At 28.5% G+C, this 17241-nt stretch overlaps 4 protein-coding genes across 9 annotated transcripts; 3 read left to right on the top strand and 1 right to left on the bottom strand.

Annotated features, from left to right (window-relative positions):
- The first annotated feature begins 775 nt into the window (after nt 1-775).
- LOC113369825 (KH domain-containing, RNA-binding, signal transduction-associated protein 3-like) lies at nt 776-3489 on the top strand. Of its 6 annotated transcripts, none has more exons than XM_026610406.1 (9): nt 776-1077; nt 1220-1344; nt 1417-1533; nt 1839-1964; nt 2033-2196; nt 2375-2403; nt 2503-2536; nt 2688-2857; nt 3169-3489. In XM_026610406.1, the coding sequence occupies exons 1-9, from the start codon at nt 852-854 to the stop codon at nt 3303-3305; spliced, it is 1128 nt and encodes a 375-aa protein (XP_026466191.1). In that variant the 5' UTR covers nt 776-851; the 3' UTR covers nt 3306-3489. The 6 variants fall into 6 exon arrangements, with proteins under 6 accessions (XP_026466191.1, XP_026466192.1, XP_026466187.1 ...); XM_026610407.1 differs by having other exon boundaries at nt 2378-2403; XM_026610402.1 differs by having other exon boundaries at nt 2375-2536.
- Nucleotides 3490-4014: 525 nt separating this feature from the next.
- On the bottom strand, nt 4015-5342 carry LOC113370358 (dynein light chain roadblock-type 2). The gene is made up of 6 exons (XM_026611025.1): nt 5209-5342; nt 5007-5109; nt 4619-4737; nt 4461-4542; nt 4323-4399; nt 4015-4263 (listed from the first exon to the last, which is right to left on the bottom strand). Exons 3-6 carry the CDS (start codon nt 4619-4621, stop codon nt 4129-4131), a joined length of 297 nt encoding a protein of 98 aa, XP_026466810.1. The 5' UTR covers nt 4622-4737; nt 5007-5109; nt 5209-5342; the 3' UTR covers nt 4015-4128.
- Nucleotides 5343-5548: 206 nt separating this feature from the next.
- On the top strand, nt 5549-12403 carry LOC113370357 (mucin-5AC). The gene is made up of 19 exons (XM_026611024.1): nt 5549-6125; nt 6463-6573; nt 6652-6762; nt 7099-7256; nt 7753-7878; nt 8180-8398; nt 8659-8889; nt 8960-9199; nt 9271-9427; nt 9496-9594; nt 9727-9870; nt 10007-10313; nt 10510-10877; nt 10952-11192; nt 11426-11520; nt 11603-11708; nt 11786-11912; nt 11978-12082; nt 12151-12403. The coding sequence occupies exons 1-19, from the start codon at nt 5873-5875 to the stop codon at nt 12298-12300; spliced, it is 3348 nt and encodes a 1115-aa protein (XP_026466809.1). The 5' UTR covers nt 5549-5872; the 3' UTR covers nt 12301-12403.
- A 1443-nt stretch (nt 12404-13846) lies between these two features.
- LOC113370827 (phosphatidylinositide phosphatase SAC1-like) lies at nt 13847-16976 on the top strand. Its single transcript, XM_026611512.1, has 13 exons — nt 13847-13943; nt 14010-14101; nt 14169-14281; nt 14349-14441; nt 14602-14733; nt 14802-14910; nt 15075-15190; nt 15281-15508; nt 15599-15766; nt 15928-16146; nt 16322-16489; nt 16554-16655; nt 16782-16976. The coding sequence occupies exons 1-13, from the start codon at nt 13897-13899 to the stop codon at nt 16974-16976; spliced, it is 1782 nt and encodes a 593-aa protein (XP_026467297.1). The 5' UTR covers nt 13847-13896.
- The last annotated feature ends 265 nt before the right edge of the window (nt 16977-17241 follow it).

Consider the following 17241-nt stretch of genomic DNA (forward strand, 5'->3'; position numbering starts at 1 on the left):
TTTTTTGTTCAATATTGTTGATTTAAAGTTAGTTTTTAGTTTATTTTTTATAATATGATAATATGAAAATACATAACAGTATATCAGGACGTATTTTCTTTCATATATTTTTAATATATGGAGGTATATATTTTTGTTCATGATTTATGAATAGCAAAATTTAAATTTCTGGTTTTATATTCATTATATCTATATAATCAATAATAGATGAAATTAAACTTCTTTGAATAGGAATTAATTATTATTGTTTAATATGTTATTATTGAAAAATTCTTGCAAGTGTTTCGATAATTAACAACGGAAGTGTTTCTATTTTATTATGTTCTTTCTATTCTATATATATAATAAAGAATTAACTAAATCGTTTTTTTTCATTTGTTGCATATATAATATTTATTTAAAATATTATATCATAAATGCGATATTTATTTTATTTATATATAATAAATATCGCATTTATGTTTGTCTGGTATATAATTTATATTTTGCAGTACAGATTACCGTTAATATTCAACCCAAATTATACATACACACATAGATACAAGAAGAGATGAAGAAGATTATACATATAAATTGTAAATCTTAAAAAAGAAATTTGAATCAAATATTTCATTTTTTTTATGTAAATAATATATTAAATAATTAAAATATCTAAAAAATATCTATTTTTTTCGTGATTATTCGTGTTTTTTGCATGGTGTCCGATCTTTTTTTATCTATGGTTTTACGATCGAACAAGAAGGTTCATTATCTAGTTCCCCGTAAGCGCTGCGCCATTTGCCTTCGAACTTTCGAGCGGAGCGGAGCTACGTATTTTATTCGTGTAATCAAAGTATCTATTATATTTTACCATGGGCGATTCTTATGAAACCAATGGCGATTATAAAAACTATGAGGGTGCAGGATCAAGTGATTTTAAAAGAAAATCAAAAACAGAAGATGAGAGAATTGAAGAGGAAGAAGATACCAACAACGCACCGGGTGAAAGCAAAATCAATGACTACGTTAAAGAGCTTTTAGGCGAAAAGCTTAATATTGATCACAAGTTGGGCCACACACTTCGATTGATAGACCAAGGTATTTTACAAATATTTTATAACTGTTATTGTTCTTTTATAAAATGGCGTCGTAAAGACTAATATGCTTTAAGTATAAATGGCGTCGATATGAATATTGATTTTATGACATTGGTTATCAAAACTATCTTTTTTATTTGTAGAGGTCAACAGAGCTCAAACTGAAGGAAAGCTGCCTCACAGAGAAAATAAGTATGTCGATATATATAGAGAAAAACCAATCAAAGTGTCGGTCAAAGTGCTTGTGCCGGTCCGAGAGCACCCTAAAGTAATTGTTTTGCGCAAATGATTGATATGTTGTATGTAACTATAATTTTTTAATGTATTGTTAATATTTTAGTTCAACTTTGTTGGAAAACTGTTGGGACCTAAGGGTAATTCCATGAAAAGATTACAAGAAGATACTATGTGTAAGATGGCCGTCTTAGGTAGAGGCTCAATGAAAGACAGACAAAAGGTACAACAATAAATATATATTTTTTATGTGCCGAAAATTATTTTCATCAATAACTGCCACTTAATATATTATACATTCTCACTTGCAACATTTTATTATAGACTCTGAAATTAGCTATGCATGCTTGAATAATTTGTGTGACCTGCACAGACATTCCTGAATATTTTGGTTTGCTTCTTTAATCTTTTTATGAATTGACAAGAATTTGTTATTTTTATATAGTTTGGTGCAATTCTTATGGACATATTTTATAAATGTACATTTCTTTTCATTACTGTTATACAACCATAATATATATTTGTTAGGAAGAAGAACTTCGTAATTCCTTAGATCCCAAATATGCTCATTTGGCTGATGATCTACATGTTGAAATATCGGCTTTGGGTCCTCCAGCAGAAGCTCACGCTCGAGTTGCTTATGCTTTGGCTGAAGTAAGAATTTATTAAACTAATAACTTTATTATATAAAAATTTTTGCTATAATAGTAATTTAATTGAAGGTCCGTAAATATTTGGTCCCTGATAATAATGATACAATTCGCCAAGAACAAATGCGTGAAATGATGACTGAACCCAATGCACCGCCAGAAGAAATGAGAGGAGCACCCACATTTAGACGAGGTGGTATGGCTGGTGGTGCTTCTCGTGGAGGAGGATTACTAAGGTAAAATTCCATTCCAACATCTTTGTATTGTTGGGTGATATTTTTTTAACATTAAAATTATTGTTCAAGTCATGATTGATTATTATTTTTTTTAAATTTGATATTCACATTCCACATATTGAATTGTTTCAATCAATAGTTTAACATTTTAAGCTTCAACTATTAATTTTTTTTCCAGCAGTCGTGGCAGTCTTCGACCATCTGGGGGTATGCTTTCTGGTGTTTCTAATGTTGTATCCGGGCCTCGATCACCCGTACCTACACCTCGTGTTATGCCTGCTAAAACTAAGATACTTTCCATTTTAGATAGAGCAAGAGTTGCCATGGAGGAGAGCTATGGGTGAGTTGTTGTTTTGAATGATGTGCATATAATAATATAACACTTTTATGTGGTGTACCTATATATTGGAAGTAGTGTTCCATTTTGGTATTCATTAGTGCAAATTTGTTTCTAATTTCGTTCAAATGCAATAAAATCTTGTTTATTCAAGATATGAAGAACCACCATTCGAAAGCTCTTATGGAGGAGGAGATAGTTATTCATATTCTGCACCACCGCCCCCTTCTTCTAGAGTGAGATACAGTGCTCCTGCACATCCAGCTGATTATGAACCAGCGGAGTATGGTGAATATGCTTATCGTCGTGGTATGGATTATGAAGGTGAGTATTTTATAAAATGTTTATTCAGTTTAATGAAAATTAATTTTCACAGCTATCTTTAACTGTGCTATTTTTATTAAAAAGGCGTAAAAAGAATAAAATTTCTAAAAACTTTAAGTTTTTCCCATTTCGCGTATCAAACAAAACGAGTGTTGCAAATTTAAACTTCTTTTCTAAAACATATGAAGTGAGAAAAAAGAAACATCGGTGCATAAATTTCAAATATAAATAAAAATTAAACATAATCACTCTTATACGGTTAACTGTTACTCGATAAGCCTTGTTTTATACAAAATATTAAAACTATTCAGAAGATACAGGAAGTTCCCGCTGGAAGTCGTACAGCTCCTCTAAGGGCCGTGTTGAGGAACCGTCTCTAACTAGCCGTCACGTGAGCACCCGCGATACGCGTTATCGTAGCTCCCCTTACTCAAGACCTACAAAATAAATCGTGCAATATAAATGAAATTGCATTTAAAGTTCGACATTAACATATTTAATTTGAAATATAATTAAATAAGAATTTACAATTTAATCTTACATTATTATAAATGTAACTTTATTTTATTTTATTATCTTTAAAATCGAGTGAGATTTAATTTTCTTTATATATATATATATAAAATTATACATAGGTGGTACTATAATCTTTTTTATATTAATTCATTAATGTTTGTCTAAAAGAAACACTACTTCAATTTATTACAATATATTAAATATTTTAACTTTTTAATTTACTAAAAATTAATTATAAATGCAGTAAAAATAGTATAATAATTAACAGCAAAATTTTAATTTATTGACTTTCATAAATTAAAAATGTAATAGTTGTATTTAAATAGTTCGTTGTAAACACATTTAATCATTTAGTGTAATAACACACCTAGCTAAATAAAATATTCAAAATGAACAATTAATGTATTGTATGTGAACAATAAATATTTAAAGAAAGTAGTGTCAGGAAATTTTCTTCGAATAATTTAATGTTAAACTTGCTGATTTATTATTTTTCTTTCCAAATAGGAGACGCAAAGAAAAAACAAAGAACAAAGTGAAACTTCTAAATCATAACATTTAATTTTAAATTTTAATTATAAATCTTGTTTTACACTTTTAAACAGGTTATCTACCAAATCCATGTTCTTGTGATAGTGTTATATTTGTGGCATTACAAAATAAAAAATAATAAATATAATTTGCATTTTTATTTTTAATATATTGAATAGATTATTATTTGATTAAATAAATTAGTAATATTATAATTTAATAGCCTAGTCCGTTGGGTTTTGCACAACTATGAGAATAAATTCTTTATCAGGTGCTACCATGATTTCATGTTTTTTAGATCGAATTCTTAAGAATGTAAGATCATTACTGGGGTCCAGATCTCTAACAACACTGCGAGCCTAAAAAAAAGATTATTTTAAGATTTATGTACTCAATCAATATTGATTCACAACCACACCTTATCAGATAATTGTCCTATCAAGCCAGCATATTGGACAGTTGTTGTATTATCCATTGTGGTCTTAACAGGAATACCTTAAAATTGACTAATTATGAACCTTATCACCATTTATAAGTTTATTAGAAATTTATTTACCATCGGCATTAACAACTATTGTGCCAACAACACCTTTATGGGATTGAATCCTTTTCATAGTTTCCTCTACCTCTGATGTAGACTGCAATATAAAAACAGATTTATTGTTTGATCATTCATTGAAAACTTTTATATATATTAATATTAATATATATTACCATTTTAGATGAATTTGATCTGGTACCGTTCTGTCAAACTTAATGATTCAACTTTCACCTAATCTTGTTACTATGACGAAATTGACAAAACACTATCCCAGAAGATAATTGATAAAACACTGTTTTAAAAACAAAACCGAGTGTTAATTTTAAGCTTGCAATAATAGATAATTTAGCACACTATTACAAAATTCTGATCAAAAGACAAGCGTCACACGCAAAGGATTTCAACGAATGACATTTGTAAAAGTTGTTGCCAACATATGCATTTCGATGACAATCGCTTGAAACAAAACTTTGATATCAAATGAGTTTTGTTCATCAGAAATAAAAAACTAATTCAAGGCCTTTTGATCAATTGTTTGCTTAATTTATAGCAAATTCTTACCATTTAACAAATTAATTTCTATTCCAACTTGTGGTGGCGGGCATGTAAACAACTTCCGATGTTCTAAAACTTTACAGCCGTGATAGATTGCAATGACGAGTTCCTGAGAAAAGGTTTAAGGCCATTATAAAAAATTACATTAATTTTAGTAATGGGTTATATACTTATATAATACGTAAACAATTCACATGTTGAAATATACCTTAATGTTGACTCACTCATGAATGTTGTTTACGAACAGTTACTTGAAGAATCTATGTAATAAATGTCTATATATATGTTTAGAGTTTAAAAAACAAAAGTTATTAATTAAAAATCAAACGGACAATGAATGACATACAGCGAGTGATTTGTTTATTTTAAAAAGCGTAGTAAGAGCGTAGACGAGCGTCCGAGGCACGCCATTGGATAGGACGATCAGATTATATTTGGGAAGATTGGCATATGCGTAGATATGTGTGTTTACTACTGTATGTTTTGGAGGTATCCCATTCCCGTTCGAGTAAAATTCAACTTTGTGGTAGTGTGTTATTCTCTGTTGTGTATAGCTAGTAATACGGCTAGCGATGGATAACTTTGGAAGCCATTTTATATTGCGTGAAGAAAACAGAAATAAATACATTTAAAATTTCTTTTTAAACTTCATAATAATGTAAGCAAAATAATGAGTGATATTCTAAAATATATCGTGCGAACGTACGTTTAAAATGGGTAAACAGTGTGGTGTATAATTAGTGGTAAAATGTAGTTTATAATCTAATATTTTTATTTGTAAATTGTCCCTCCAATAAATCAGCTGGTTGGTTTGATAGTGATACTGATTATAAATGAGTAGCAAACTATAAACAGTGTGTATTAGAAACGCTATGAATAACCAGGAGAGTGATAAATCCATATTAGACAAGACTTATCCAATGGATTTAGCTTCCAAACCGCCACCGACAAAGCCAATGGAGACATCTGGCATCGTAAAGCCCCCTCAGGCTTCACCTTTGACTTTGAGGCATTCTGTACAGCCAAATTTACGAGTAGTGACTACGGTGCCCGCTCTCACTCAACATATTACGGCGGGGCCCCATCTCATATCCCATATTGTTCCCCAAGTCGGAATTAAGCAAGGTGAGTAATGGTTTTGTTACTCACTCATAATAATTTTAATTGATTCATAATAAGAATAAAAATTAAATTTGAAGATTTGTAAACAGCTAGGTTATCAGTGCATATTGTTTTGTTTCTATATGAACACAATCTATGCTTGAGGTATTTATATTACTATGTTATTCTATTACTATGCTATGGAAAGCATGAAATTAAAAAATTCATACTAATGCAAAGATTTTTGGTAAGTTACATATCAATGCTTCATTTTAATTTAGCTGCTCTAAAATGTCAATCATAATAAGCACTTGTGATATGCATTATAACAAATATTACATAAGTTATTGAAACATTTTAGTTGATGCTAATTCTCGAACTCACATAACTGCTATACCAGCTAGATCAACTTCCATTCAAGCAGGGCAGACTGCTACAAGGACAATTTTATCAACACTCCCTCTTTCTAGAGGTAAAATTTGTTTCAGAGTGAAATGCACACCATAGCTTTTTGTGTGAAATGCAATATAAAAAGTTATTTTATTGACAGGTGGAACAACTATTTCAAATGTAACGGGCCCAAGAATACGGCCACCGGCTGCTCAATCTCAGTGTCAGCAAGCAGCCCACGTTTCTGTTTCCCCCGCAAACATAATTCCAGGTAAGCGTTTACTAATTCACCTTAATTTTAATGACTTATAGTATGATATATTTTGTGTATAATGTTCATTTTACAAATTTTTGTATCCTACATTTTGATCCTAGCAGAATATTCATTGTATCTTAAAAAATAAGATAAGTGCTGCAAATACTAATAAAAAAAATGTTCAAAATCATTCTATTGTTATTGTGTCCTAGCACGAGAAGGTTAATTTTGTTAATTTATTGTTTTTTTCGCTTAGAGAGTTTATATTCAGCAGTATTTATTTTATATTCAATTAATTGTCAATATATGAAATTCAAATACCAATTCAATACTAATCTAATCTTCCTTTAGGTGTAGGCGCTGCCTTACCAGTTGGCCATGTTAATTCCAACTCTGTAGGTCCTATTGGAGTAACTGTGAATGTGCCAGTTGGTTTTGTTAGGGCTGCTGTTCCCCCAAGAGCATCTAGTCCCGCTGCTGGCACTGCCTGGATTGGAGGCACAGTGCAGGTAAATATATTCAAAATGAAAAGCTACTAAATTTTGCAAATTTTATAATAGCTTTATATTTGTATAAGTTATGCTTCAGGTATTATCTTCAACAAGCTTTAACTAATACAATAAGAAGACATGTTATCATTTATTCCTTTTGCCAAAATTTTCTAAGCTTTAAATCAATCAAATTTTAAAAAAAAGTTTCTTAAAAATAATGTTTTGGTGATAATCTATATAATTAATATTATTTTTATCTCATTAAGTATTATTGAGAACATGCATTCTAATCATTATTATACTTATTGTGTAATAAATAAATAAATATCAAAACAATGAATATAATGCTAGTAATAAATATAAATTAATGCTTTGTCTCTATGTTTAAGTTAAGCAACCAAATTTTTCGTGAATTTCATTTTTTTGTGATTTTGAGGGTTACATTTAGTAGTTCAATATAATTAAATTTAAATTAAGTTTTAAATAAAATGTTCATTTTACTTTAAAATTTTAGGTGCAAACTGTACAAGTATGCAGTGCAAATGTTTCACAAAGAATTCCTACTTTTACAACTGTGGGTCGAGCAAATCAATCAAATGCTCAAAACCCGAGACAGACATTAATACAACAAACTACACAGGTATAATAAATTTGTAATACAGATTGAATGATAGTTTTAATCATTAATGATCCAAATTATAATAGAAAATCAATCAGAAGTATTTTATTAACAATAAAGTAACAACTATTTTGCTTGGTGTATTATTGTGTGCCATCATTTCTTTTTTAAGTTTTTATATTGATCATGCTATGCTATTTATTAAGCTAATTAAGTTCTGTTATTTTTTTTTTATTAGTTTCATTTTTACAGTTAATATTGTTTTTTTTATATCATTAATTTAATTTTGTTACTTAATTTTTCTTGAATTGACTTTTTACAGGTTAGTGCCATGAAATCTACTTCAAGTACGGGAGCTTTATCTGTTCAAACCATTGCTTCAAACAGTACATTACCTGTGCGTAGTCAACAGAACCAAAGCGCGACGCTTGTATATGGGAGCAGTGTCTCTCATGGTTCTAGATTGCATGCTTTGCCAACCTCAAACGCTGGTGTTGCTCAAAGAGTTAAAGGCGTTAGTGGCAATAATAGACAAATTCAGGTATAATTTTAAATTCATATCATATTTTTGGTAAATAAAATATTAGTACCATATATTATATAGGTACTAATAGACTCTAATTTTGATTTTCTAAAAAATTATGAATGAAAAATATTGATTATTTATGTTCATTATAATACTACTACAAAATGCATTGATGATACATTGTAAATATATTTTTAATGAATACTTAAAGCTTCGATAATACATATGTAATGGTTTGTGTAATAATACAAAAGATTCTCACAAATTTATTTCAGGTGAATGCAACACCTCGGCCTCATATAACAGTATCTGGAACATTGAGTGCTAGGATATGTCCCAATCCATCTACTAATGTAACAGGAGTTGCATGCAATAATTCTGTAAACAATCCTCATATAGTAAGTTACACAAATTCAATACCTCAAACACAAAATTTGACTACATCTACTGCCGGTGGAATGAACCGAGTAGCTGTAAATAATATTTCAATATCTCGTACTATTCAGGTAAAGACAAGAGAATTATCTGTTATCTGTTGTTATTATATTATATTATTATAGTTATGTTCTTTCACAGGGTCAAAATATATCCAGTGGCAATAAATTAGTGGCTCATGTTTCAAGTTCAGCACAAAACATGCAATCTCAAACAACTGCGGCTAGTATGCCAATAACCAGTACAACCAATATTATATCAAGTACAAATATGAACACTAATAATTTAAGTTCAAACTCTTCTAATATTAGTGGATTAGTACAACTCCATCCAACAGCTGTATTTGTTGCAAGTAGCGGCGGTAGAAATAGCAATACAAAAGTATATAATATTAATTTATGAGTTAACGTTTTATTTGACTTTGTATTAATGGAACATCTAATGTTTTGCAGCTTTTGGCACAAATAACTCCACCAGCGGGAATTAAAACTAATGGATCAAATGTACTTCAAACATCAATTCAGGCCATATCTATTAATTCTACTTCTTGCACTACCTTAGGTGCTAATACCAATATTTCTACCACAGCAATTACTAATTCCCGATCAGGTATTATGATCATTTTCACATTTTTATGATTTTGAGATTTGTTACCTAATTTATGAAAATTGTTCCAGGTTGTACTGTTCCTACAAGAATAATTGCGAGTGTTCCTAAAACATTTTCTCAAACTTCAGAGACTAGTGCAAACATATATGTACACAGATCTTCACCTGGTAAGATTATTATAAACATGATTTATATTATATAATATAATACATGCTGGTTTTAAATTTATGTTTTGCTATATGCATTTTTATTTTTGATATTAGTGTAAATCATGTATATTAATATTTGCTCATTTTAAGGTGCACTGGGAATCACTGAATCTAAAGCTGCAGGAAATAATTTTCCTGCTTCTGGAGGACCGTATTATTATAATGCATCATATAATACAGCCACCAATTTATCAACAAATACTACAGTACCACAATCTTCACATTCCGTTCATTGTAAGTAGCAGATATTTGAAATCGTATATTCATTTTTATAATATTGGATTTTTTTGTGCTAATACTACTAATTCAAAAAATATTAATTTCTAACTATTCCCACTTTAAACATTTTGATTCTTTAATATATTTTTAGCTGTATCGCAACCTGTTTGCTTCAATCCAATTATGATAGTAGAATCTTCAACTGGGAGTATTGTTAATTCTACTGATCAAACAAATCACACTGCATCGGCTTCAAATCAATTGACAATAACTACAAATGTTCAGCAAAATGTTCTTGGACCAGGAAGTACAACGCAAGGCATTCCTTCGAGTCAAACCTCTGGAAATCTTTTAGCTGTTGTGCATCATGGTCAAATAGCTCCAGTAACTTCAGGGAGCCATCATAAGTCATCATCTTCACCTAGACCTAGTATTCTGCGGAAACGGGATCATGACGGGTATAATGATAATGTTATTAATTAAGTACATATCGAATAGTATGTGACACATATACTATATAAATAGTATATAGTATATAATACTATGTAAATAGTATACATGCATATGATCGTATGTACTTTTTCTCATAATTATTATTATGGTCTTCATAAGACTAAGATCAATGTATTTTTACACTGAACTATTTATTTTCAGAATAAATCTCAAAGCAGCAAAAAATTTAACGCCATCATTACATGTTATTACCAATAATCCTCCAATATCTCCACAACAAAGGCCAGACTCTCGTGGCAATTGCCCATCAAGTGCGGGTTCCACTACAATAAGTGCAACTTCTAGTCCAGGACTTGAAGATCAAGAGGAGGATCATAAATATCCTTTGAATTTAGAAGTCAATTCTAAATATGTGCCAGATAGAAGTCAGGATCATGTCACTGATGATACTAAATATAGTGGTTTAAATGTAGAAAATCTTAGAAAATTTAATTTGGAGACAAAAGATCAAGTTTATACTATAGAAGAAAGGATGAAACTTAATACCCCAGTTGAAAGACTTCATACAGGTATTGTGTTATTATTATAATCACATGCCTTTGCGTTTTGTTTTCCAGGATAAATATAATTATTGTATTTACAGGCATAAGAACCAATAGAGATTACAATGTACTAGAAAATAGATATAAATATGAAAATAGAATACAAACTTCAAGTGATAATGATCAGAAAATTAATATATCGTTGATAGAAGGAGATGCTTTTAAGACAGCTAATGATGTTAATATTAAACATGAAGATATTAATAGCCGGAGAAATTTGAGGCAAGATGATGATAGACCAACAGAAATGTCTCCAAGGAAAAAGCCCCGAAAACAACAGCTGTAAGACGATAAAATGAATATTTTATATACTAAATTTTATTATCAACAAATTTACTTCTCGTTCTTGTTACATTTATAAAAAAAAACTTTTACTCTAATTATTATTATTATTGTTATGGTCTTGATAATGATTATGAAACATGTGATTTTGTTGTGTTGCTTTTGATGTTAATGCTTATTAATAATTAATTTTAAGTCTATATTTAAAATGAAATTTTATTTGTATTTTTCAGAACTGCAAATGAATCTGTTGAAGGAAAAACTAAATCAGAAGACTTGCTATTTATATCTGAAACACGTACAAAAAGTGAAATGTCAAATACACCAGGTAAATTAAATTTTTATGTCCAGTATACACATATATAAAAAAAACATCTACTATTTATATAAAAATACTTTGATAATTTTAGAAGTATCAGAGCGTTTAAAAGACGTAACCGTGAGAAAGCCACCCTCAGCTTCGTTGTTAAGTTATTACAAACAAAGTTGGAAGTCTACACAATATCATTTTCAGAGGTAAGAAATTTTGTTTGATCAGTGAAATTAATAAAACTTAAATAATATTTTAAATTTATCTTATTTCTGTAATCAAGGTACTCTGATGTTAAACCTAAAGATGAAAGGAAACCTAACATAATTGATCTCGCAAACCAGTCACATGTTCTACAAAAAATTAATGGATGGAAAATTTATCATTTAAGTACTCAAATGGAAGATATGGTATGCAAATTAATATATCATACTAAAGCTAGAATAGTTCTAATTATTGCATTTTTATTTTATAGTCAGAGATGGAGAGTCAGGTTTATGACAAATTATCTGGTCTCTTAATGTTAATGGAGAAGGAAGAAAACACTAAAGAAATGATAAATATAAATGAATTAATAAAAGTATATCATATTTTTATATACGATTAACATAAAAATTGAATTTTCCTAATAAATGCATTTTTTTTCAGGGAAATATGCAAAGGAGCAAAATAATCAATGATGGAATGGTTGATGCAAAAAATCAAATTATGCGAATATTTGATCATAAGGCCAATGTATCTGACATAATACACCGATGTGCATCAAAACGAAATTTCAAGAAACGGGACAAATCATGATCTAATAACTAATGTAATAGTTTTATCATGTAAATATTTAAATTTATATTAAGTATATTTATATTGTAAGTTTTTTAAGCAATTCCAGATCATCTAAATGAACAATTCATATAATTGGTTGTACTATATAGTCTTTTAATATAATGTGACTATTTCCAAATTATGTAAGTGAACGGATTATTAATTCTAAGCACATTGGATGTCATATTGTTATGTTTATTAACATGTTTATTTATATAAAATGTACATATTGTTTCGTACTATTATAAATAATATTGCACATTGTTTTTGATTAAATATTTGTTATCTCATAATTGAATGTATCATAGTTAGACAATAATTTATTTTATTTTATTTATTTATTTCGATAACAATAAATTAGTCATATTTCATTTGTTACTATGAATTGTTTATTTAAATGGTCAGTTTTCATTTTCATAAAATTGAATATGCAGTTGATTGAGTTTTAATCATTTGTCAATTGCATCTTTCTTGTACATGTTGTTATTTGTTTATTTTTAAGAGTTTATAAAGCTATAATTATTTTATTTATACAAATAAAATATATATTTTAGTGTATATAGTAAACAAAGTATTGTATATAAGTGGTTATGTAATAATTTTGAAAATATTGTCGGAAATAATATTAAGATTTTTATATGAAAAGAGAATTAATAAAAAAGTCCATATATATGAATTAAATCAAATTTTTTGATTAGGGCACTTTTTTTATATTCATTAGAGACAAAGAACCATTCAGGATTAAGTCTCAAGTTCAGTTTGGACAACTTTTTTTTGGATAGTTTTCATTTGTTTGATTTTAGACTGATAGTTAAAGGTTAGAATAAAAATTAAAACTTTGTTTTATTTTTAGCAATCACTACTAATGTGAATGTATTTTAGAACGTTTTTTTTTCAAACTATGAAGTCATAACTTATTTGTGTGTATGATATAAAGATAGAATACCTAAAATTGTCGGTTCCCAATATTGCAAGAATAGAATAGTTCTTTATCGTTCATAATCACAGCATGAATTAAAGACTTACTTATATGTTTCAACCTGCAAATGCTACAAAATACTTTAATTTATGACATCAATTTGAGTAAAAAATTAACGTCAACGAATAAAAGCATAAAAATATACATATTTAGAAAGTTAACATTTGGTTTGAAACGAACTTTCTCTCGATTCAAAAACGTGAATCACAAGGCCGTGTCAAAAATATACACTAGCGACACTAGTGTAAAATGAAAATGAGGCAAAAAGCGCGAATTTCAATAATAAAATCTGATCCTATTAACTAACCAACTAACATTTATGATTATTTATTATAAAGTGAATAGTTTAAAATAATTTTTCTGAGAAATGTTAATATAAAAGCTTTTAAATATCATTTAAAATGCGTATAGAATTTAGAATAAGACATGGAAATTTTGTTGTTGAAAAAATTTGACAAGTGACAGTTTAATGGACCTTGCCCGCTCTCTATTGACGTTTGATTTGACATTTATACAATGATTTAAATTAGTGTTTTATATATTATTACATATTTTTAGAAATTTTATTATAAATATATTATAAAATTATATTCAAAATGTCGGAAATAATGAATAATAGTGATATTCATGATGATATGAATTTGTGAGTATTAAATTATATATTTAATAACGAGCTATACCAATGAACATAAATTTTATGTCATTTTAGTTATATTTCACAAGATAAATTTTACATAGAACCTAATGGTAAACATGAAGTACTAATTATTGATAGAGTAACGTTTGAGATTCAGTTACAAGGTAAGTAGAAATATATATTTTGATGTTTACAATTATCCTAACACTAACAGGTTTTTTGGTCATTTAGTTAAATCAAACCAAATTCCACGTAATGCTCCTAGAAGGGCTGTATGCGGTTTACTTGGTATTATAAATTTAATTGCTGGGCCTTATTTAGTTGTGGCTACACATAGAATTTGGGTAATTAGTCTTGTTGAAATATATTATCAAGTATACTGATGTTAACTAAAGGATTATATATTTTAAGGTAGGAAGAATAAATGGTCAAGATATTTGGCAGTTGGCTGGCAGTGACATAATTCCATATGCACAATCAATGAATCATCTTAGTATGGAACAGGTAAATATGGATTAAAAAATATTTATTTCCATGGTCTTTTATAATATGTACAAGGTCAAAGTGTGATATTATTTTCATCTTTAAATTTCTTGTCGTTTATATAAGTACAAATTAACAGAATATTTTACATATTATATTTAATATTATGAATATATTTTAGGTTCATCTCAATGGTATTTATGAAAATATGATTCGTTATGTTTTGGAGACACCAAGATTATATTTCAGTTATACATATGATGTGACTCATACTTTGCAAAGATTATACAATACACCTCCTATGTTTTTGCAAGTACTTAAATAGTTTTGGATAACATCATTTTATTACTTTATATGTATATTGCACATAATATTTTATAGACATCTCTATTTGAACGAGCTGAACCAAGATTTGTTTGGAATGGAATGCTTCTTAAATACTTATATAGACCAGAATTTAAAAAATACTGTTTACCTATTATGTTAGGTTGTATCCTTTTGTTAATATTCAAAGATACATCTTCATTGCACATATTAAAACTTTGTTTCACATGTGTTACACCAAAAATATTTTTGAAGCTATAATTTTAAAATATTTATATCAATCAAATGTAAATCAGATATTGTATCCATATTCCTTATATAATTATTCAGTCATTTGTATTAATCAAGTTCGCATTAATGGGAACTCAGTGACATGGAGTTTGATCTCCCGCAGATGTATACATAGAGCTGGCACAAGATTGTTCTGTCGTGGCATTGATGATCAGGTGAGGTGAATTATTTATGTTTGTTTATTGTACACTGCAGAAATCTTCCTGAAAAACTTGACCATGATTACATTGCAACACTTAAAACAGGGAGCAGTAGCTAATTTTGTAGAAACTGAACAAATTTTGGAATATTCTGGTGATAGGAGTTCCTTTGTACAAACTAGAGGATCCATTCCTTTGTTTTGGAATCAATATCCTAATTTGAAGTATAAACCAGCACCAGAAGTTCAAATTGGATTGGATAACATTTCTGCTTACACTCGTCACATTGAAAATCAAATAATGTTGTATGGAAGACAAGTTCTAGTAAATTTGGTAAGCAATCTTATGCACTAAATAGATATTTAAAAAAAGTAATTAAACTTGAGTTTTAGTTTATACGCACAACTCTTATCTTTGTTTAAGATTGATCACCATGGACCTGAAGAAGCTTTAGAAAAAGCTTACAGCAGCGTAGTGCAAAATGCAGGTATTGATGGAGTTAGATATGAGTCTTTTGATTTCCATGCAGAATGTAGGCATATGAAGTGGGAGCGGTTGAATATTTTAATAGATCGGCTTGCTCATGAACAAGTATGTTATTGTCTTTTAATAATTTTTTAATTGTTTGAAATTTACATCAACTAATATGTTATATTATAATTTATGCATAATTATTATAATTGTTTATGTATTTACATATGTTTGTGAGTACAAGCTTATTTAGTTTAAGTTTACAAAAACTTTTGTTACAGGATGAATTTTCAGTATTTTTATTGAGAAGAGATGGAAGCTTAATTTCTTCTCAAGAAGGTGTTTTTCGTACAAACTGCGTTGATTGCTTGGATCGCACAAATGTTGTTCAAAGTATGTTAGCTAGAAGATCATTAAATGGAGTTTTGCATAAGCTAGATGTTCTTAAGCCCGGACAAAATGTTCAGGATATTCCACATTTTGAGAGTTTATTCAAAGCGGTATTTATTTAATATATATGTTACTTATTTACTTATCTTTAATCTTATCTTATTTTTCTTAAAACACATTTTCAAGATGTTTCCAAAATATTGTTTTCTTGAATTTGCTTTTTATCACCATTGATGAGAAAGTCTTATATTTACTTTAATGTATAATTAAATCATTTTCCAATAGGTTTGGGCAGACAATGCAGATCTTGTTAGTATTCAATACTCAGGAACAGGAGCCCTCAAAACAGATTTCACAAGAACAGGAAAAAGAACTCGGGTCGGCCTAATGAAAGATGGAGTTAATTCATTAACAAGATACTATATGAATAACTTCTCTGATGGTTATAGACAGGTTATTATAATTTATTAAATATTTTGTGTAATAGATATTAATAATAAAAAAAAACATTAAACAGGATTCCATAGACCTCTTCCTTGGTAATTATCAGGTCAATGCAGATGAAGGTACTTTGAGAAGAAGCCCTTTGCAAGTGACAAGAGGATGGAAGTATGTAGCGGTATGTATGAATTGGTTTTAATATTGAAAAATTTACTTTTATATGAAAACTTTCATGAAGATTCAAATCCAAAAGTTTTTTTTTAAATTCTCAAGAAAATACATTGCTTTAATCATAACTTTTCAGGCTCCTTCCGTGTTGATGATCGCTATATCCATGTTTTTTGCAAGTGCAATTTTTCCTCATGAATATTCCACTGAGGTGTTACTGTACATGTTATTTTGGGGAGCTATGATAGCATCTACTTTCTCTATAATTATGCATTATGGAAAAGAATTTGTTGACTTTCCAAAGTTGCGTGAGGATTTTCGCAACAAATGATTTTTGTCATACATTAAAATTTTTGAGAAATATAGGTGACAAATGGATTTGGTATATATTAGAATTTTCATTAACTTCATGAAAATAATTTATATTTATGTGCATTTTAATAAAGAAAATCTTATATAATTATTAAGTATAGTAAAATAAAATTATTGAAGTTTACAAATGTATAATCATAGTTTTTCAACATACAAAATGTGAATAAAATAGATTGAAACATATCCATTTAAAACATCTTTTATAAGATTTCTGTAAAAGTATT

The sequence above is a fragment of the Ctenocephalides felis genome, unplaced genomic scaffold (assembly GCF_003426905.1).
Source record: "Ctenocephalides felis isolate EL2017-DRISC unplaced genomic scaffold, ASM342690v1 CF-g0.4_SCAFFOLD_01492, whole genome shotgun sequence".
Lineage (NCBI taxonomy): Eukaryota > Metazoa > Arthropoda > Insecta > Siphonaptera > Pulicidae > Ctenocephalides > Ctenocephalides felis.

Bases quoted from the DNA above. Each gene is read 5' to 3' on its own strand.
- LOC113369825 (XM_026610402.1), top strand. From the start codon at position 852: ATGGGCGATTCTTATGAAACCAATGGCGATTATAAAAACTATGAGGGT. The intron at 1,965-2,032 runs GTAAGAATTTAT...ATTTAATTGAAG, and splicing joins TTGCTTATGCTTTGGCTGAA to GTCCGTAAATATTTGGTCCC. The intron at 2,537-2,687 runs GTGAGTTGTTGT...TGTTTATTCAAG, and splicing joins GCCATGGAGGAGAGCTATGG to ATATGAAGAACCACCATTCG.
- LOC113370358 (XM_026611025.1), bottom strand. The intron at 4,400-4,460 runs GTAAATAAATTT...GTCAATTTTAAG, and splicing joins AATAGTTGTTAATGCCGATG to GTATTCCTGTTAAGACCACA. The intron at 4,264-4,322 runs GTGTGGTTGTGA...TCTTTTTTTTAG, and splicing joins TAGGACAATTATCTGATAAG to GCTCGCAGTGTTGTTAGAGA.
- LOC113370357 (XM_026611024.1), top strand. From the start codon at position 5,873: ATGAATAACCAGGAGAGTGATAAATCCATATTAGACAAGACTTATCCA. The intron at 7,879-8,179 runs GTATAATAAATT...GACTTTTTACAG, and splicing joins TAATACAACAAACTACACAG to GTTAGTGCCATGAAATCTAC. The intron at 9,428-9,495 runs GTATTATGATCA...AAATTGTTCCAG, and splicing joins AATTACTAATTCCCGATCAG to GTTGTACTGTTCCTACAAGA.
- LOC113370827 (XM_026611512.1), top strand. From the start codon at position 13,897: ATGTCGGAAATAATGAATAATAGTGATATTCATGATGATATGAATTT. The intron at 15,191-15,280 runs GTGAGGTGAATT...CACTTAAAACAG, and splicing joins GTCGTGGCATTGATGATCAG to GGAGCAGTAGCTAATTTTGT. The intron at 15,767-15,927 runs GTATGTTATTGT...CTTTTGTTACAG, and splicing joins ATCGGCTTGCTCATGAACAA to GATGAATTTTCAGTATTTTT.